This window comes from Diabrotica undecimpunctata, chromosome 7 (genome assembly GCF_040954645.1).
Source record: "Diabrotica undecimpunctata isolate CICGRU chromosome 7, icDiaUnde3, whole genome shotgun sequence".
NCBI lineage: Eukaryota > Metazoa > Arthropoda > Insecta > Coleoptera > Chrysomelidae > Diabrotica > Diabrotica undecimpunctata.
The window spans coordinates 151,428,321-151,451,742 of NC_092809.1; the positions used below are offsets into that span (position 1 = coordinate 151,428,321).

A 23,422-nucleotide genomic window follows, 5' to 3' on the forward strand; every position below is an offset into this window, starting at 1 on the left:
ACTAGTACTATTGTGTAAAAGCTGTACTTCTTCTTTGAGTGCCATCTCCGCGACGAAGATTGGCAATCATCTTAGCTATTCTGACCTTCGAGCTGCTGCTCTGAACAATTGCCTTGAGCTGCAACCAAACCACTCTCTCAGGTTCTTCAACCAGGAGACGCGTCTTATTCCTACGCTTCTCCTACCCTCTACTTTTCCTTGAATTAAGAGTCTCAAGATGTTATATCTTTCGCGTCTCATCACATGTCTGAGATATTGCAATTTTCTCTCGTTTATTGTATTTTCCATGTCCCTCTCTCTGTCTACTCTCCCTAACACTTCTGTATTCCTGCCTCTATCTACTAATGGAATCCTTACTACCCATGGAATACTTCATCTGGCTAAAAGTTATACAAACTAACATCAGTCGAATTTTTTATGCTCTTTGTCAACCTAAAACGCTGTGCTCTAATAGCACCTCTAGACCTTGTGTCGATTGATTTTATCAATCAAAGATAGAATAAAAATTTTATTTTGTTATAGAACGCGGGCACATAAATTTGCAACGCCCTGTACATCGATTTGTAAATATTTGTTATAAGTTAGTTTTAAGCAGTGGGTTTATCCATAATGAGTTTTACCCTGAAGGACTGAAAAACATTAGTAAATACTTAAATGTGAATAGACAATTGTTTCCCGGTATTTGTAGATATTATATTTTAAAAGCCTTTGGTTTTGTTTCGCTGGAAAGGCCAAAGCCACAAGGTAGTTATTGTATTTAGAAAGTATAAGATAAAACCTTTATCATTTTCAAAGAAAGTTGCTTAGAAGCGATGCTTGGGTTTTTCTGATGTAAAATAAGAAGGAGGGATATAGGAATTTTCTGATTGGTTAGCGAGTTTGGAATGGGGATGAAAGAGAGTGAATGTTTTAAAAGTTTGCAGTAGAAAAGATTATTATGTGATGGTCATCCGAAAAAAGCATATGAAGTTTTGTATAGTCAGTTAAGAAGCAAGTGCCAGTGGTGTTAATTAGAAGTGGGCGGCTAAAAGGTGGAACGAGAGATAGGTGAAAGTTGAGAAGTCTAATACCTCCTTGATTCTATAAAGTCCAAGTGAGTAAATCACAGGAACTATAACTACTAAAAATATTTGCGACACCAAGTAAAAAAAATACTTCGGTCTCAGGAGTTTGTTAGTATATGAAAGAGAGGAGAGAATTTTGGAGTTTGTTGAACGAGTACTGGTAAAAGAGGCCTGCTCGTGTTTTGGAGAAAGAGTTAAAGAGTTGCTGGTATGCTGATAGTTTGCTACTTAGAACGGAGAAGTCTTTGATTGGTAGCCTACCATAATCAACAAGAATATCGCTATTTTAAAATACCATAAATTTTATAAAAGTTTCTTTTTATAATATTCAGATTTTATATTTTTTTGAGTACAAAAACATATGAACAAAGATTCCAATATTTCAAAATTTTCATAGGAATTGTAATTATTTTACGAATATCCAAATTTCTTGTTTATATTGTTTTATCAATGTTATAAAAAACAAACCGATAAATATTTGGTAAATTAAAATTATTTTATGTGGTACAATTTTCATTGGGACAGTTACGCCCTTTGAATTTATTTGATAATTCTTTATATTAGGTATTTCTTTTGATAATAAAAGATATATTGGTATTTGTCATTTATGTTATTTCTATTTATTTCCTTTCCTATTTTATCCCGATAAGGAACAACTAAGAGATACTGGAAGCCACGAGAAAGGATAAGTATAAGCTAAGCTGATTTATTTTTTTTTTGTATAATAAATGAGCATCCCGAGATTGTTTTTTTATGTATGATTTGCGACACTTAGATAATTAATTAAATAATAAATTAAAGTAATTAAATAAATAAAAATATAAATGTAAGAAAAAGCAGATCATAGTAATATATTGATAAAGTAAGAACTTTTTTTAAATCTAGGGCTTCTAGGTATGCTCCTACAATGGTAGGAAATGAGATACACATTACACATATTTAAACGATATAGCAATATTAGTAGGGTTTTGTAGTATCGTATTTTATAGTACTTAAGTAGGGGAAGGGGGGCAAAACGGGGTAGTGTGGCAAAACGGGGTACCCCTCTTATTTTCCAAACCACTAGTGCAATTGAGCTACATCTCCAGGAATTTCGTGTTCACGTGGTATGACATCATCTGATGCCGCCGTTTGGCTGTACAGCGCGCCATAGTCGATGAATTCGTTGAATAGTGAGGATTGATAGTGGTATTGCAATATTTACATACTTCGTTTACAAAAGTAAGTAGACTGGAACTATATTTCACGTCATTGTCTAAGGTGTGAACTTATAATTTTGTTAGTATTATTACGTTTCAAGTGTTATTAAATTTATTATTGCACTATAATCACAAATATGCAGCTGGGGCAAAACGGGGTAGGGCAAAATGGGGTACTACCCCATTTTGTCCCATGAATTGATATGTTTGGCGTTTGATTATTGTAATTACATTTTATTTTTCTTCAGATAATAATGGTAAGAAATTATAAAAGAAAAACAGATCGACAACAAAGTTGGAGTGAACAACAGATGCACGAGGCAGTGCAACTAGTTATAGATGGTTTCATGGGATATAAGAAAGCGGCTGAGCAATTTAATATACCCCAAACAACATTAGAGCGCTACGTTAAAAAAAAGCGAAACAATTCCGAATACAAAATTCAGAAAACGCTTGGACGTTATAAATGTATCTTTTCAATAGAACAAGAAGCAGAACTAGCTGTTTATTTGACCACCGTGGAAGCTCAACTATTTGGTCTGACCATGAATGAATTAAGAGAACTTGCTTTTGATTTATCAGAACGCAACAATATTGTTCATCCGTTTAAAAATTCAAAAGCAGGTTTAGACTGGGTAAAAGGATTCTTGAATAGACATCCTAATCTTAGCTTACGAAAGCCAGAAGCTACCTCGTCAGCTAGAGCAATGGGGTTTAATAAAGTCGCAGTAAAACAATTTTTCGACCTTCTTTCAAATATTTTGGATACCCATCAGTTAACAGGGGATAGAATATATAACTGCGACGAAACGGGCTTAACAGTAAATCCTAAAGGTCATTCTAAAGTAATTTCCAAGAAAGGACGTCGTCAGGTCGAAATTTTAACTTCAGCTGAACGAGGTCAAATTGTTACCGCTGAAATTTGTTTCTCCGCTAGCGGGACATATGTTCCCTCAATGTTAATTTTTCCCAGAAAACGCATGCAGCAATAATTCCAGACTGGACTTCCATCGGGTGCGTTTGCTGAGGTTCAGGAGACTGGGTGGATGACCAAGGAACTGTTTGTTGTTTGGTTTCAAAGATTTATTTCTTTTACCGGAGCCAAAAAAGAGAAACCAATTCTGCTTGTTTTAGATGGATACTCCACCCATACCAAGAGCTTGGAATTAATTGATCATGCACGAGATAATGGGGTAATTTTGTTGTGTTTTCCGCCCCATTATTCTCACCGACTTCAACCACTAGACGTGGCATTTATGAAACCGTTAAGTAATTACTACGAGGATGAAGTACGTAAATGGTTGAGATGTAATCCTGGAAAAGTCGTTACCTTGTTTCAGATAGCTTCGTTATTTGGGGCCGCTTTTATACAGTCTGCAGCGATGAGCACAGCTATAAATGGTTTTCGAAAAACTGGAATCTGGCCATATGACGTGAATGTTTTTAAAGATGAAGATTTCTTACCTTCTGCAACGACAAACATTGAACTTTCTCTCAATGATACAAGGGAGATGCAAGTCCAGAGTACTACAGCTTTCAAAGATTCTGCCCAGTCACCTCCAGGCCAGCAACATCTAACTTCCATCCATCTAACTTCGTCCCAACCATCCATGATTGTACAAAATATTTTCAGTCCATCGACTTCGGCACAATCTTCCATTTACTCAACTTCTCAACCAGATCTGAATTGTAGTAGTTTTAAAGGTGCTAGACCCCAAATCATTTTGCCAATTCCCAAAGTATCACAGACAAGTAAAAGGACTACCAGAAAACGTGGAAAAACTGTGATTTTGACATCATCGCCATATAAGGACGAGTTGCGGAATGCTGAAAATCAAAGGCAAGGAAAAGCAGACCAAACCGTAAAAAGAAATCTGCTTAAAAATAAAAAAGGCACTGTTAAACCAGCCAAATAACAAAAAACATCATCTACTATTCAGAAAAAAATGCCAATTCCTACTCCTGCTTCATCTGATAGTGAAGAAGAGGCTGCAGAAGATGAGTGTCTATACTGCCATGACTTCTCTGAAGAAGGGTGGATTCGTTGCCGATCATGCTCCACATGGGCACATAATTCGTGTGCAGGAGTTGATGAAGATGACGATGATGCTACACACTTATGCGCTCTATGCGAAAATAATTAAAGATACATATGTATTTTATTGTTCAATACTTATGAATACAAAAATAAAGATATTTTTTACCTTCTGACTTTAGCTTTTAGGAGGTACCCTGTTCTGCCCCATAGGTGGGGCAAAATGGGGCAAATGACACATGCGTCAAAATATTAGTATACATCAGAAACGTCAAAACTACTATGTCACGCAATATTATTTTTTTACATATTATTTCATAGAGATTACGCTTACAGCTTGAAACAAATAATTTTTAATACCGTGTATGAAATATATAAGTTCAAATCTTACGTACCCCATTTTGCCCACCTTTCCCCTACATGTATATTTTATTGAACAAGAAATTTCCAAAGTAGAAAAATAATATTATGTTACACACTTAACAGTGTTTCACTTTCCAGACACTCTTAAATCGTTTAGCTTTGAATATATTTTGTTGAAAAAAGTAACCAACATTCATTACCTTACAGAAACTACAGGTAAGCAATATTTTTGTTTCCAACACAACCCAAAACTTTTAATTTTTCTTTAAGAATTAAAATTTATTGTACAATCAAATAACATCATTCAAAAAATAATTAACTTGAAGGGCAAAATTTTTAATAAACTGAATGATCTAAAATAATATTAGTCTTGCGCTTCACAAAGTAATTTAAAATATATTTTTGTAGAGTTATAATAACCGTACAAAATAAATTTACAAAATTGTTTCTGGAAAAATGCGGAAAACAAATTCAGAGATGCATGATAATTAGACTCCGCCTATAGAATTTCCGTCTTGACCGAGCAAACAATGTCTCCAACTCAAATACCCTTTTCCATTATGCAGGTACAGAGCCGGACTAATAAGTGAACGAAATCGGATTAAAATTTTTAAATTTCGGTTTTTCATCCGAGAAGTAATTGAAAATAAAAGTTTGTTTTTATATCAGTTTGCACCATCTTATACTTGGAGTGTTGTGGATACGACTAAACTGGTTGTAAGTTTATACCAGATTTGTTTAATCATTCTTTTGCTTTTTTGTTTACCATCACCGACCCAATTAAATATTGTAAATTTAACCTTCGACCATGACCTACATTTGCGAGAACTACTTTACAGAATTCGTTGAAACCGATAAATATAATAAATTACGTTACAGTGGGATTGTTGAAGAAATTTTTGTATGAAGTGCTCTGGGCTTAATAAAACGACCTTAAAAGCCCTATTGGGCCAAACAATTTCCCATCTAAGATTTTTTAATGAATGAAAATTCATTAATAAAATGAAAAAATATCCAATTTATCAAAAAATTAAATGCCTTTAGAGAATTTTGAAGCCGCAATTCAAGTAACTAAAAAACTAACTGATAATTTGCCTGTTTTCATTGAGGCATACGATTTATTAACCAAAAATGAGGGCAAACTGGATTATCTTACAAAAAAAATTGACTAGATCCATAAAATAATTAAACCTGCTAAATCCTGACAACGTTTTAAAATCTATAAGGCAAATGGAACAAGATACTTTTAATTTATCGTCAGTTCTTTTCGGCCTTTCTGATGACACTATTTTAAGGTTAAAATCCAAGACACAAATTCTACTGAAATTAGGATGGGGTTAGAAAGGCTCTCTTAAAACGTCAGTGAAATATCTAATCAAATGAGTAATCTTACCAACAAATTATGTACTATACCAATGAAAAAGGAAGTATTGAAGAAAAATATATTTTATGCCACCTCAAGTACTCAACTGAAGCCCCTCAACTTTTACAATCAAGTGCGGAGAAAAAGCCAAAAATTACAGAAGATAAATGCCATTATGTAGTTATTACCAACTTAACTCTAATTTATACCCCTTTATAAGTTGTTCACTTTAGTGAAAAGAAGCTGAGTATCAAGGAATATATTAGATGTTATGTTCTCCTTCAAGATGCCGACATAGCGAGTGGTTCCTCATTCAAAATAGGCATAAAATCGAACCAACGCCTTCATCTGAGTCAAATATGAGTCCCAAGAACATCAGAAGGCCCGTTAGCTTGGAAAATCCAATTACCATTTCAAGCAACAACAAAAATGAAGTGAAAAACACAAAAATAGTCACAGACAAGCACTTATACGAATGATTCTGGAGGGTTCCAAAGCTATGGTGAGAATAGATGGAGATACGACGCAGGCCTTTGATATTGAAAATGGAGTTAGACAATGTGATGCCTTATCAACAACACTTTTTAATCTAACTTTAGAAGCTGTTGTTAGAAAACTTAAAATAAAAGGCTGTATTATTACAAGATCAATGCAAATATGCGCATATGCAGATAATGTTGCCATAATAAGCCGCAACAAAAGGGTATTAAGCGAAAAAGTTATAGAACTGAAACGAGAAGCTGCTATGTTTGGTCTATCTATAAATAAAAGCAAAACAAAATATATGGAGTGCACAAAATCGAATCAACATGAGAATCTGAAGGTAGACAACATAATAAGTAGGCTCAATAATAAATGGGTAGGTTCAATAATAAATGACAACAACATCAGTCAAGAAATACAAGCACGGATTCTTAGCGGTATTAAGTGCTTTTATGCATACAAAGACTTAATGAAAAGTAAGTTACTGAATCGTGAGTCTAAGCTTAGAATCTACAAAATAGTAATTAAACTAGTGGTCAAATATGTGGTCAAATATGGATGTAAAACATGGACCCTCTCAACCACTGATGAAAATCAACTGAGAATATTTGAGCGCAAAATACTAAGGAAGATATTTGGATCAACCCAATGCAGCGATGGTTCGTGGAGAATTAAAATGAACCACGAGCTGGATGAACTAATGCATAGCGCAGATATTGTTAGAATTGTAAAGTCACAAAGACCGAACTGGCTTGGTTACCTAGAAAGAATGGACAATGAACAAGAGGAAGGTCCCGTAAAAGATGGATAGACGACGTAGAGAGGGATCTTAAAACCAGTAACATCAGGCAGTGAGTGGCGTAGGAAAGTATCCGACAGGGCAAAATGGAAGAACATTGTTAAGCAGGCCAAGACTCATAAAGGGTTGTAGCGCCATCAGAAGAAGAAAAAGAGAAGTCACAGACAAGCAGGCCATGGAAATTTGCAAATATAAGAATGCTTTCCATTCTCATATTAACTTCATTATGAAGGATACTTTGAAACCATCGATAAATCTGAATCCTTTGACCCCACCAAGAGTTAGATTAACCAATAACTCGAATAGACGATATCTTTTAGCAAGATTAAGGGAACCGGATATCTTGAAAAGTATTAAGCTACATCTTGCTTTTCTACATCTGTATCAACCTCCTTCAATATGTTACGAACGGTTAACCAACACAAGTCAACTCATTTTGGCTTCTGAAGGGCTTCCCACTGAGACTGAGGGTCTACGAAAAATCCTTCTAGAATTTAAAGATGTCTATGGAATTGATTCAACTGAGGTGGAAGCTGATCTTGCTGCTTTTAGGTTGTTTATCACTTCAGAAAGAATTATTCACCTGCACAAATCAAGGGAAAGTCACCGAAACTACTATTCTATTGTCTCTCCAAAACTTTTAAATAACACGACGTGTTTTATGGGACTAGAAACCTCAAATTATTTTAGTAATGACAACTTTAGCATGGTTCTGATTAATATTCGTTCTATAAGATATAAAACAGATGAATTATTTTTGTTTCTAGAGGAATTAGGATTCCCCCCGATAGTTGCGGTTACCGAACACTGGCTTGAAATTAACGAGCCTTTTTTTTGTAGAAAAAATTACTACAATTGCTAGGTATGATCGTCCAAGTTCAGCTCATGGTGACACCCTAATTTTTTCTACAAATAATGATTTCTCTCCTATAACAAAATATTACTTTCTGTTGAATGAAGCCTTATTAGAGTTTTTATTGGTTTATAACAAGACTCTTAATCTATACATTCTTTGCATTTATAGATTACCTGATTCTTTCACGGAACTATTTTTTCAGAACCTGCTAAAAATGTTTTAGCCGACCTGCCCAATAAAAGCAGAAAAATTCTATGCGGTAACTTGAGGATTAATTACGCTGTTGCTTGTGCTACCCAATTATCCTTGGTCAGTATATTTGAATCGTATGGTGTAGCATTTGAGAATTCTTTGGATATGTATTGAAATCCCCTCGTATTTGATAAAATATCAAAGAATAATCTTAGTGTATTTCATTTCCCATTCGTACGTATTAAAACACCGAATTCTTTCAGTTCATCTTTACGTCGCCGAAGTTAATATAAACCATTTTATAGCATGCTTATATTTCACAAGATGCGTATTTTGTCGGTAATCTTTGATCGAAGCCTCTTTTAGGATATTCTGCATTTCAAATAAATATTCCAGTTTATATGTTTTGTTTATACCAAGATTGTGCGAATGAATTTTAAAGACAATTTCTTCATTCTCACTTGGGTCGCTGTAAGAGACAGTCGGCTTAGGTGTGGATCCAAATTTATTCGTCGAATTTGTAAAGTTCTCCGTTTTTGCCCCTTTTCATGGAAAATAAGTTTAGTGGCAGTTAGTTGTTTATTTAATAGTTACAGTTGAAGTGAGGATTTAAAATATATCCACAATTTTCCAGTCTTTTTAAGAAGCAGAGCTCCAAAGTTTGTGTTCCATGCCCAATTTCCAATCTCAATTTTGTCTTGTCCTATCACAGGGGAGTTAAATTTGTTCGAGTGATACATAGTTTGAGTTCCAGCGAATTTTGGTTTCTACCTCCAGAATTTTTGTGTAAAACCCCAGTGCAATCCAGGTAACTTTTTTGTGTTAAAATTTAAAGTAAAGACAGACATTTTTTTGACGTGACAACGTCTTAAATTAGGTTGTAGCTCGGAGTCATTCATGAAAAAGTGTAACGCCCGCTCACGTCTGTTACGATGAGTCACCGAACGAGAGAGAGGCACGCCGGACCGGCGAATGCCTTGCGTCTCTCTCCCACTCAAACATGATCGGTCCGCTGCGCGCGCAGCACTAGAGAATTAGGCGCGTTGAATCGGTGCGTGCCGATTCCTTCGATTTCCTTGACTTTCGCAAGACACATTACAGCAGAAACACTTCCTTTCATTTCATATTTCTCCTAACATCGTTCTATCCTCAACAAAATCACTCAAATAGAAATTAGTTAAGTTTAAGTTTACATGTACAATGTTTTAGTAAACAAAATATATTTCTATAGTTAAAATTTGTGCAATTCTTATTTTCATTCAATTCCTTGTTCCTATTGTGCAATTTAATAATATTCATATCAATAAATATTTTACCGAGAAAAAGACTTTGTCACGTAAAATCTTCGCCCGTAAAACCGACTTTACAGGCAACCGATTTTTTAATAATAATAATTTGCTTTCATAACAAAAAGAATTTGTACTAATTAATATTGTACTATCTAATCATATTTGACATTAATTCATTTGTAATAATTTTTTATTTGCCACAGTTATAGCCCAATAACATTTGTAAGTTATGTAGGAATGCCCACTTGTAAACAAATAGGACACATGTAAGTTTTTCTTTGTTATTTCTATATCTACGTTTGTGGCTATTAATATAGTCTTTATGTATTTGTAACTAATTGTATCATATATATTTTGCACCATTTTATATTTTGTAGCTGTTTGTGTTGACAGTAATAAATGTTTAATTTATTTCTTCAACCATTTTGTTTTTTTTTAGAAAAATCTCCTAACCTCTGTTTGTGTTCTTTATTCTAGGAAAGAAGAGCCTTTCTTTCCTCGAAGCGGCGTCCCATTTCAAATAGCTAGAGGCATTTCTTGTTGTCTTTATTTGTTCATTTGTCCCAGGAGATTCATGTAAATACCCTTTTGTTTAATTTTTTGGTAGTTACCCCAATCCGACCCCTTGTCATTCAACTTATCCATGACCCCAGCTCTCCAATTAACCCCTGGGTGCCTTCCGCACAAGTGTCGATTTGTTTTGCTTGCCCAATCTACACCCCCATAATATCAGTCCCCAATTTTTTACCCCTTATAAAAATACCCATTGTGGTAGGTAAAATAATTTCGTTACAATGGTTTTACAATGCACGTTAATTCTCCTACAAGAATTACTAAAACAACATCTACCACTATTGATTATATTGTCTCAGAATTCTCACCACTTCTGTACTGTACGTTCTACAATTAATAATGCAGAACTATCTAATCATAAAGCACTATATACCAAGTTTAACATTCTTAACAGACCATACTCAAAAACATAATGTTTAGGTAGGATTTTTTCCACTCAGAACTTTCGTAAATTCCAAAATTTGTGCTGGACTTCTGAGTGGCACTTTCCCTCCGTGGGCGTGGTCCATAATTTTAGTGATTTTTTAGATAGGCTTGTCTGTATTTTCAATGATGCATTTCCTTTAATTACAATTAAGTACAAAAATCATATATCCTGGACAAAGGTATTAGCATATCAGCCAAGAATATGCGTGTACTTATTGTAAATCAAGAAATTTACTACCAACGTCTGTGTCACTGAATATATCTCAAAGTACAGAGAAACCTATCTAAAACTTATCAAATCAGCTAAAAATATATAATTAAAAGTGAAACTGGAACAAACCATGAAGTGGAAATATCCAGGAGTGGCTAGTATACCTGCTGAATACAAAGCACGTGGTGTTCGTGTGTATTAAGGTATAAAAAAAAATTGCTTATTAAAAGCTTAAATTTTTATTTTAAGAAGATCTTTTCGGAATTAAATCATTCCATCATCAGTTAACTAAAAGAGAGAGTAAAAATACCAATATTAAAAAACACAAGTTAAAATTTAAATATATAGAAAGAAACACGTTGGTTTTTTACTACTTACATAAAAAGTTGTTAAAAAAAACATTGTATGGCCACTTAAAAAAACTTTCGAAGGACATCCGTATTAAAATATAATCCTCATGGTTTTATCAAGGTAAATGCAATAGACTTAACTTATTGATTATTAAAAACTGAAGATGGGGGCATCTTACATGACCCCCTGTAGCTGGTGAAGTTTTTTCGACTTACATTACCTCTGATCTGTTCTGGAGTCTTGGGCTAACTGATATAAAGATGGTATGAAAAATCAGTTAGTACCCATCAATGTCAAGTTGAATAATGTAGTAGGAGCAAAAGTCATTGTGCTTAAGTTTGTGAATAGGCAGTTTTTAGTGAAGTATTGTGTTTTGTGTGTAGTAAAATCAATAGCAATTTTTGGTATTTTAAAGAGGTGGTAGAATGTAAAACAATGAGTGACTGTGATGTAAAATAAATTTGGTATACCAGGGTAAGGCAAAATTTAAGTTAGGTAGTTGAAATTAATAAATCATTTGGAAGCGGTAAAGAGAATGTTATTACCTAATTGTTTCCTTGTATGAAGTAGATATAGATAAAAGTTGGTTTGAAATTTGTAGAAGATGAATCGAGGAAAAAGAAATAAAAGAAAGAGAAAGAAAAGGTAGTAGGAGATGAATGTAAAGATGTAAGCTGGGGATACTGAAACTGATTGTGATAAGAGATTGATAGATGTAGTGTGAGTATTTATAAGAAAACCTGTGTGATTAGTCAGAAGCAATTGCTTCAACAATCAGCTTACCATAACATTACTTCAGATTCCCCATCTTACTTCTCATTACCATTTCACTGTCCAACACTTTCCGAATCAATCAAAAACACTATCCTGAATTCTGTTGAAAATATTAAGATTTCCTTTAAAGTTAACAATAAATTAAGTAGATCATTATGCAATAGTAAGGACTCTATTGAGTTCAGCAAACGCAGTGGGGTTTATAAACTTCAATGTTCTGACTGTGATGCCACTTATATTGGTAGAACTTGTAGATCTCTAGTAACCAGGGCCATTGAACATTCTAAGTTAGATAACACTTCTTCTTTCTCCCATCATCTCAAATATCACAATCACACAATCAAGGTACCAGATGATATTTCTCTTCTTCATAACATCCCAGGTAGAGATTATCTTAAACTTGACCTTTTTGAGGATTTGGAAATAGTCAAGGAAAAGAAAAACAGTCCCAATTGTGTTAATCGTCACACCAGCATCAATAGAGACTTTGTTCCACTTCATCGACAATTATTTTCCTGATCTAACTTTCTTTCTGTTAACTACACATCCAGTTTTACTTACTTCTACATTTCTTTCTATTTCCCATAGCTTAATATCACCTTATTTAATCCACCATACTTAACTCTATTCTTGTCACCATTAATACACTAACATCCCTTCTCCAATATCCCATTTCTCATCCTCTCCAATAACCACCATCTGACTAATCACACAGGTTTTCTTATAAATACTCACACTACATCTATCAATCTCTTATCACAATCAGTTTCAGTATCCCCAGCTTACATCTTTACATTCATCTTCTACTACCTTTTCTTTCTCTTTCTTTTATTTCTTTTTCCTCGATTCATCTTCCACAAATTTCAAACCAACTTTTATCTATATCTACTTCATACAAGGAAACAATTAGGTAATAACATTCTCTTTACCGCTTCCAAATGATTTATTAATTTCAACTACCTAACTTAAATTTTGCCTTACCCTGGTATACCAAATTTATTTTACATCACAGTCACTCATTGTTTTACATTCTACCACCTCTTTAAAATACCAAAAATTGCTATTGATTTTACTACACACAAAACACAATACTTCACTAAAAACTGCCTATTCACAAACTTAAGCACAATGACTTTTGCTCCTACTACATCATTCAACTTGACATTGATGGGTACTAACTGATTTTTCATACCATCTTTATATCAGTTAGCCCAAGACTCCAGAACAGATCAGAGGTAATGTAAGTCGAAAAAACTTCACCAGCTACAGGGGGTCATGTAAGATGCCCCCATCTTCAGTTTTTAATAATCAATAAGTTAAGTCTATTGCATTTACCTTGATAAAACCATGAGGATTATATTTTAATACGGATGTCCTTCGAAAGTTTTTTTAAGTGGCCATACAATGTTTTTTAACAACTTTTTATGTAAGTAGTAAAAAACCAACGTGTTTCTTTCTATATATTTAAATTTTAACTTGTGTTTTTTAATATTGGTATTTTTACTCTCTCTTTTAGTTAACTGATGATGGAATGATTTAATTCCGAAAAGATCTTCTTAAAATAAAAATTTAAGCTTGTAATAAGCAATTTTTTTTTATACCTTAATACACACGAACACCACGTGCTTTGTAAAAATATATACTATCAAAATCGTCTGAAAAGCTCTAAAAATATTGCAAAAGAAACTTGGTCCATAATAAACGATATTCGAAATAAAACTAACACATCTCAAACGTTTTATCTAAATGAATACTTCTTTAATCTGAGTAAAAATGTAACATCAACTATTTTGCCACAAGATCGTATTTCGTATCTCCCCAATTCAAAAAGATCTCGAATTTTTTATAAGACCCGTTGTTAAATCTGAACTGATCCAAATAGTCAGTAGTATCAAAAGCAAATCTTCCTCTAGTACTGATGGACTATCCATGGAGAAGATATATTTCTAGAGTCCCTAAACACAGCCATTATTATTTCTCTTCATAAAGGTGGTTGAGAATTCCATGGACTGCCAGGGTCACCAATGAGGCAGTGCTGAGAAGGATGGGTCGAGACAAAAAATTGTTGAGAACGATAAAAGTACGCAAGACTGCATACCTTGGACACATACTGAGAAATAATAAATATAGTCTTCTGCAGGTCATCATGCAGGGTAGAGTTGATGGCAAAAAGGGAATAGGTAGAAAGAGGAAGTCATGGCTGCGTAATATTCGAGACTGGACAAACATGACTGTAGACGAATTCCAAGCTTTTAAAAATGTGGTCGCCAACCTCCGTTAATGGGGACGGCATAGGAAGAAGAAGAAGATAAAGGTGGTGCAAAATTGAATGCAACTATACAACTATTGCTTAAACCCCGACTTATGTCTTGTCTCGTTGAAAACAACATTTTATCGCAACATCAATTCGGCTTTTTATCTAATAAATGTACCAGTGATGCTGTTTTTTGTACTACATGAGGTCTATCAAGCATTAAACAATAATCTTTACCCTGCCACTGTTTTTTGTGACTATGCCAAAGCTTTTGATTGTGTAAATCACAACATTTTGACAAAAAAAAACTAAATTTCTACGTAATTCGAGGCATTTCTTTGAACTGGTTCCAATCTTACTTGAGGAATAGGAAATAGCTAGTTAGAGCAAATGATACTGACTCCAGTCACAAAAGCATTTTATGTGGAGTAACCACAGCTCGCAACCTAATTTCCAGAGTTTTCTGTCAAAGCAGTCCTCAGTTTTAAAATCTCTGGCGGTCATAGTGTCTTCGGCATTTTCTCTCCATTACCGTTTAGTCTACATAGTTTTCTACTTCTAGGCGTAGTCTATTTTTCTATCTTTTTTGTATATGTATCTATTTTGAGGCAATCACTGCCGATGACCATACCAGTTTAGTCTGTTGGTTCTTTGGATTAGTCTTTTTTTTATAAAAATAATAATAATATATAAAAAATAAAAATAATATATTAACTTAATCTAATATATAAAAAATTCAATATTTAGTTTTGCTTCTTCTTATTTTTTTTTTGAAATTTGAATTTTGAAAAGTTAATCTGTAATGTATGTTACATTGCAATTGTGATAAAAAGTCTGCGAATTAAATTTATATAAAACTACATATTATATTTAAATTTAAAATTTTGGTTTTAGAGATGGCCTTTCCGTAATTGCGAACCTGTTGATCCATCTAGTTTGCCATTATCCACATGAGGAAAGAGCCAGAAAGAATTAACGGGCTTCACGCTTCACAGCAATTTTTAATACATCTAGAAAATCAAATGTAAATATTCATAAATTCGGAATTGTTAACGGTAGAGGAGATTAAAAACGGCCAAACGAACCACTGCAGACAAAAATTAATTAAAACACGTAAAAAGTAACATTCTAACAGGAGACCTCGTCTGTCTACTTCGCGTGTTGAATGTAAAATATTTTCCACTTTGCCGAAATATTCATCGTGTATTTTTACTTAGGTACATATCGTTATATTTTATTTGAGACGTATAAAAAGAGACTAGCCATTAAGAGTGGGAGAAAGCATATTATTTTAATCATGAAAATAATGCATGAACCAAAAAAGATGACTTTAACAAAAAAATTAATTAATAAATACATATGTACTACCCGCTTCAGTAATACGTTTATAGGCACTTAGTCAATACCAAAAAATTAATATCCTAGTACACGTATAATACATATTATAACGAATACTTTATCGTACCGTCTTACGGAGGTTATACACGAATTTTAACATAAATAAAGGTAACTGTCCACTTGTAACGAATAATTTTGCCTGCCACATAGGGTATTACTATAAGGGGTTAAAAATTGGGACAGAAGTTACTGGAAGTGGAGATAGGACAAGCAAAATAAACGATACTTTTGCGAACGGCACTCAGGGTTTACTTGGAGTAGCTGGGATGTGGATAAGTGAATGAAACAGGGGGAATGGATTGGGGCAACTACAAAAAATAAAACAAAATGTGTACTTACATGAATCTTCTAGACAAATGGGTAAAAAAACAACAAGAAGGACCTCTAGCTATTTAAAATGAACACCGCTTCGAGGGCACCTCCTGCTGGATGAAAGAAAAGGGCTTTCCTTTCCTAAAAAACACAAAAAATAAGTTAGGAGACTTTTCTAAAATAAACAGACAAAATGGTTCAGAGAAATAAATTAAACATTTATTGCTGTGAAGGTAAATGTGTCGATAGCAATTAAAGTAAATTGTATACTCACCCTTAATCAAGCCATTAAGAGCGATACTGTGAATCGCTATTTATATTCCACTTTGCATCAACAATTTACCCATATAAATTGCCATCTTTCTTGTACTCATTGCGTAGAGTAAGGACGATAAATATACGAAAATGGTTGCGTTTCAATTTAATTTGAGTCTCTTACCACTCCCTAACAAGTGTTTCTGGGTCTACCCGTCATCAGAGAGAGTTTGTAAGACGACGCAAACCAAATCAAAACGCACCGACTACTCTGGCAATTATAGAAGAAATAATTACCAGAGTATGCTACTAGAGACATCTTCATCTTTCATCACTAGATGTCTCTAGTAGCATACTCTGGTAATTATTTTTTCTATGTTTATTCCGCCATAATTTATTGTTAATAATCTATCTATCAAAATAATCTATATATGAAAGCTTATCAGCTTTCTACAGACTATTTGTTTGTTTTTTCATAGCACAATCACAATACAAAACAATAATTAGTTTTTAAAGCTATTAATCTAAATTTAATATGTATTTATAAATACGATTTATTATTATATATTATATTATGATCAAATTGTGTAAGAAATCAAAACATAAACAAAATTCTTACCCTAAAAAAGAGGCAACACTTTATACACTTTTGCCACACGCTGATCTGTCAATAAAATTTGAAGTATTGCCGTATCAGTTGCGTACAATTGTCTAACAACCTATTTAATTAAAATATTATTTTGTAGAATATTTGACTTACAGAGTTATTTCATAAAATTTATATTATTAATAATAAATGTTTTTGATTATTTAATCAATATAATTCTAAAATTTCCAATATAATGATGATTACATTTTTCTGATTATTACACCATGTTAACGCCTATGAAAGATCGGGCAGTTCCCTCAAAGTTCAACTCTAAGGTTGACGTTCTGGAAATTTTAAATATAAGTGACGTCACTTTACATAAATTGTGACGTGCAAGCATTTTTATATGGAAAATGCTATAACTGCAGTATACTGCAGTGTGAACGACCGTTGAAGCAGGAAAGTCGAGGATACCGAGCGAGTGTTTCTAGAAGTTAGAGAGGGACCACAGAGCAACAAGATCGCCGATTGAGGATTGAGACTTCTGACTTTAAGAGACAGATTTGTAGTACTCGAGCGATCGCCAATCATTGGTTTGAAGAGTATGGAAGGATGATTAGTATGCATGCGGTATATTGCCGAGCACGGCACTCTGGCCTTTTTTCTTATCGCCCAGATTAGGTGCTACCTCTCACAGCTGAACATCGCTGTATCCATCAAGTGATCATTAGTGACGAATCCTGCTTCTGTTTGGAGATGCACTATGGTCGGGTAAGAGTGAGAAGGCGACGTGGTAAAAGATGTGACCCACAATTAGACAGAAATCGTTTACCACACCGAGGGAGTTATAGTATTGGTTATGGTAGCAGACCACTACGAATTTTTATCGGAAGCAATATGACAGCCAGACGCTCATGAGGCAGAAGCCTCATCTTATTCCATACCTAAACACCATCCAAAACCCGATTTTTCAACAGAACAATGTCAGATCGCATATTGCTAGAGAATCGCTAGCCTTCGTGGATCAACATCATATCAACCATTTACCTTGTCTACCACAATCGCCTAATCTGTTTTCAATTGTACATCCACAATGAAAATGAAATTCGTGTAGTTTGGTGTATGCCTTGAATCACAAAAGTTTTATTTAAAAATACATTATAAAAGGTATATAAATGAAAGGGCATTTTCGGACTAACAAGTTTATCATCAGTGTATAATTACCAGGTATACATGAGTCCAGCCACTAAATATCTGAGTAAAAACCCTTAAAAAGTTACAAAATTTGTTAGGTATTTAAGAGATACCTTGCATGGCAACGTAGGACTCCCAATAGAGGTTGTTGCTGACACTTAGACAATGTCCAGAACTCATTCATACTGACCAAGTTGAAGAATCAAGCTAAAAATTTAATAAATAAGATTTCTTCTTATATTTATCGAAATTTCATACTTTATACACTCATACACTCTTTTCATAAGGAGGCCTATGTCCAGCAGTAATCGCGATTGGGTGAATAATGATGAATGAGGTTTTCTTTAATATTCTGCTACTGACTTGATGCACAGTAACTTATTGATTCACCAAATGGAAGTAATATATTCCTGGATTACCTTTGTACCAATAATAACTAGGTAAAATGTTTTCAGATCCAGTTTTTTGTGACATATTTCGTCATAATTCTTATACTTGTGATTTTAGAAAAGTTATGTGTTTGGAACTTGAGTTTTATTTTAAAGATGGAAGCTATCATGGTTTAAATAGATGTTTATTCTCTGTAAATTAATCTTTTACTTTTCAACAATAGAGGTATTGACATTATTGTGTCTGAATTGTATTTAGAATTCAATGGTTTATTCCACAAAAAAAAATATTTCTCAATATACCATTGAACTTAAAAACTATTATACCAGAGATTCTATTCTGAAGTAAGCAACGATTCCATACTCAGTATTAACAATTTATCTACTTTCTTTGAGTTTAAAATGGTGTGTATTTGTTTTATAAAAATTATACAATATTATTATGTCTATTCTGTAATAACTTAATATCTACCATATAGATAAAATAAAGCAAAGATATAATTTTTGGGCAAAAAGATATTTTAGCGCAAAAAATGATGCACAGCTGAAATTTTTGCTAGAGTCTCAATCCATTCAAATGAGAATAAGAGTAATAGAATTATTTCGTTTATAATTCCGAGTGAACTCATCCGAAATAATGGGATTTAACAGTCCAGTTAATAGGTGTATTGAAGTGCCCATCCGTGCGTTGAGGAAATTTATGGAAATGGGTGGAAAGCATTAACTCAGATCTAAACGCATAAAATTGACTGCGTGTACAATTCCGATAACGAGATATTATAGTTTAATACCCTTTTATTGACTATATCCACATTGTCACTATTAATATTAATTAGAACGACAGCAAAACGTACCACTATAATTGGCGATTGCTAAAAGGGCTGAAATTTTGAAATGAATCTAATCAATAAATATGTTTTTTTAAATATTGTAGAAATATGAATTCTGAAATATATGCTTAGAATAATTATTGTAATTAATGCTTAAATTTTATGACCCAGAACATTCTAAACCTTCCTAAATTATTCGTCCTTGGACATTTTATTCACCAGAAAAATTATCTACCTGTCATTTAAAAAATTGTTAGAAACTTAATAATACGAACTTTTTGATGGGCATTTCGATCTCTTGATGTACACCAAATCGTCGTGGACTTTAAACAAGCTTACGATTCTGTTAGCAGAGAAGCATTGTGGGAGACCATGGCAGAAATGGGAGTACCTGGAAAGCTGGTACGATTAGCACAGGTGAGCACAGAGAACGCTCCCGCACGGGCAGCACCACGTCGGAGAAATTCCTCATTGACACCGGGCTTAGACAAGGAGATCCTCTCGCCCCCTGCTATTTAATTTTGCACTGGAACATGCAGTAAGGAAAGCTCAACCACAACTGACGGATTTGCCGCCCAAGGATCAAAAATACTATTACCGTTTGCGGATGACGTGGTTACAATTGCACAATCAACCAGAGATGCAAAAGAAGTTTTCACCCTATTCGAAAACGGAGCCAAGGAAGTTGGTCTGAAGGTCAACGAGGACAAGACCCAAGACCAACATGGTGGTTACGACAAACTCAAGACAAAGGATTAGACAAAACGTAACAATAAATAAATACAACTTTGAAGTCGTCAAAGAATTCAAGTACCTGGAAGCGATCATAACATCTGAAAATAAATATAAAAAGGACGTGGCAGCCCTGATCATTGCAGGGAACAGGGCATATACATCATTAATGACCGTACTTAAATAAAAAATACTCTCAATACCAGCAAAAATAAGAGTGTACAAGACAATAATTCGTCCCACAATAACGTATGGAAGCAAGACATCTACTCTGAACAAGCGGGAAACGACAAAATTACTGGTACTGGAAAGAAAGATACTGCGGACTATCTATGGGCCTTGCAGAGAAGAGACAACAGGAGAATGGAGAAGAAGACACAATGATGAACTCCAGACAGTATATGGAGATGAAAACATAGTTCGCTACATTAAAGCAAACCTAATAAGATGGGCGGGTCACGTATTAAGATCGAATGACGAAATACTCCTGAACGCCACATTCTGGGAAAGGCCCGATGACAGAAGGTCAGTTGGTCGCCCAATAAAGAGATGGAAGGACGCAGTAGCCTGTGATCTACGCAAAATGGGAGTAGGCAAATAGCTGCTTAGGACCGACAAAAATGGAGGAAAATAGTAAACGCGGCCAAGACTCACATAGAGTTGTAGAGCCAAATGATGATGATGATGATGATTTCGATATCTTAGATCAAAAAAACTTTGAAAAAATAACTAAAAATATATAAAATATTGGACTTCTTTGGTTTCACAGCCTTATTGCACAACGATACCTTCCCATATGAAGGTATTAGTCACAGCTATCATTAGTGCAACCGTAAAAAGTGTATTTTCAACTATTTCTACAAACTACGTTAATATGAAACCTACTTATATTGTGCAGTCTTTACACAATATAAACATACAAACTGAAGGTGCCAGCAAGCCGACAGCATACGAAGGAAAACAAAAGCTCAAAACCGACCCCTATGAATTAAAATTTCTGCTTAAAAGAGATCTTCCATCACATCCTTCGTAGGAATGTGGTGACGTTATATTATTTGGTTGACTATGCTGTTCTCTTTTCTAAAGACTGTTTTACGCAAAACAGGTTGTCAGTACAAGACCACCCTGCACGGAATCCACTTTGTTCCATCTCTTTCGTTCGACAATATAGAAAAACATAAAGTTACACACTTAAGGCTGTAATACCTAAAGAACATTAAGAAATTTAGAGAAACAAATAAATTTATAGTGTTTACTGACTAGACTTATTTTTATTAATAAGTCATATTTCCAAAAACAATTGGTGTGACACCAGTAATAACGAACTTAGACAACCCGTATCAAAAGAGCAACGTTTAATTATTGCTGGGAAAGGAAATCAAAAAGGTTTTGTTCCTGAATTTTATTTAAGGGGGAAATTGACATCAAAATCTGGAGTCTATATATATAAAATTTAAAAAATGGTTGGAAGAACAACTTTTAAGTAAGTTGCCTCCAAATAGTGTAATAGTGTAGGATAATGCACCATACCATAATAAAAAGAAAGATAAATGTCCCACATCGTCATCGAAAAAGTGTATTATGTAGGAATGGCTTCGAGAAAAAAAATATTGCATATACTGCTTCTATATTGAAGCCGGATCTGTATAACAAAATCTGTATAATAAAATTGCATAAACCTCGTTATGTAAAATATGCAATCGATAAAATTATACGAGCACAAGGGCATACTGTATTTAGACTGCCACCGTACCATCCCGATTTGACCCCTATTGAAATGTTTTGGGCAGCTTTGAAATCCTATGTGGGAGCCACAAATGTAGACTTTACATTTACGTCAATACAGCAGCTATCGGGCGAATTTTTTTGTGGAAGAATGGAAAAAAAATAACTGAAAAAGTCATCTCAACTGAACGTGATTATTTTTGCGGAAAACTGGAAAAAACTGTATAAATCTGTATTAGTCATTTAAATAAATACCAAAAAATTTGGGAGTGTTTTTGACAGTTCTAGATGTAATGTTCGATATTTCCTAGTGCAAAATAATATGTGTATATATATGATATAAATATTCAAATTTTGTCGACTTAGTACTTTTCTGTTTACATTCCTAAGATGATACAAAAAACATTCATTTTGTTTAAGAAAAATATATTTAACCTACAAAAATCCAATTTTAAGTAAAAATTTTAAATTAAAATATTCAGTCATTTTTTTAATGCTTCAAAATGTCATGTTTCCTCCTACTGGATGTCGTGTTCATCTTCTCCAGCATTGGGATTATCAGTTGTTGGCCACTCCATTAATTCGTCATAAAACTGTCTGATACTATCAGGTATATAAGGTAACAGCTGACCAATATCTTGGTGCTTCACTTTTTAAGGGTACTTTACTGTATGGATACCAAATTATTGTGGGAAATTCAATTGATTGACTGTTGACTTGAGAAAGTTTGTAGGTTTGTGCAATGAACCCATCAATAAAAGACCTACAAACAATCACACCTTTAGCTGTTTTATAAATTGAGTGCATGAACGAACTTATTCCAAAAGATATCTTATCCTTAACAGGAACACGTTTTCTTTTTGTTTCCTCAGAAATGCACGTCTTTTTATACAGTAGATTGAATGATTGCAAAACACATTTACCGTTAGTTTGATCAACGCTTATGAATCATCAATTCAGCAGCAACATTTCTTTTTGCTGCATCACTAAGATAAGGACTTCTCAATTTTAAATTTAATTCTTCACAAGCGCAGCATGAATCAATCTGGGGACGACCAAATCGTTAATTGAAGTTGTCCTTGAAAACCCTTAAGAAAAACTCATAGCTGCATTTTGATTCGGGGTATTTCTCTTTAAACATATTGTATAAAATTGTAACATTCAATCTTGCGTCCACATATTTTATAGTCTTTCCTGCATATTTACTTTCTTTTAATAGATAACTTTCAATATGTTGTCAGTAGTAATATCCCTAGGACATTGATAACAGACGAGATAATTTCATGACAATCGAAAGCTCGTTCCTTGGTAACAGCACGAAGCGGAAGACTTAGTGCTGTTACCAAGCAACGAGCTTGAGAAATTTGTCATGAAATTATGAGGCATTCATCAATGTCCGAGGGATATTCGGCGGATAATTTTTCGAAAAAAAAAAATCATAACTCAACATAACGAAACATTTATTTATTAAAAGTACAGTTAGTGAAAGTACAATTATTAAAATTTAAGTTAACATTAGATTCGTTGCTGTTCTCTACTATAGAAGATCTATTACCACGCATATTTATAATCTTGTTGTGGTGTTCTTGATTGAGATTCAAGTATGGTTTTATAGAATTCTGATTGCCATGACCAGTAATTTTTAGCAATTGTTGTTCTTCTACACCACTTTTTGCTAATTCGCTAAGAGCAGTTGATCTATTCGAGTGATTTGTTATCTTTTTCTCCTTTACATTTAAGCCAATTGCTTCAGCAGAAGATTTAGT

The 23,422-nt window shown here is 33.8% G+C and overlaps 1 protein-coding gene across 1 annotated transcript; it reads left to right on the forward strand.

The window, feature by feature from the left end:
* Positions 1 to 2,574: 2,574 nt before the first annotated feature.
* Positions 2,575 to 3,255, forward strand: LOC140446682 (uncharacterized). Its single transcript, XM_072539277.1, has one exon. It carries the CDS (start codon positions 2,575 to 2,577, stop codon positions 3,253 to 3,255), a length of 681 nt encoding a protein of 226 aa, XP_072395378.1.
* The last annotated feature ends 20,167 nt before the right edge of the window (positions 3,256 to 23,422 follow it).

What these genes read in the sequence shown, in the direction of transcription:
- LOC140446682 (XM_072539277.1), top strand. Translation starts at nt 2,575, where the DNA reads ATGCACGAGGCAGTGCAACTAGTTATAGATGGTTTCATGGGATATAAG.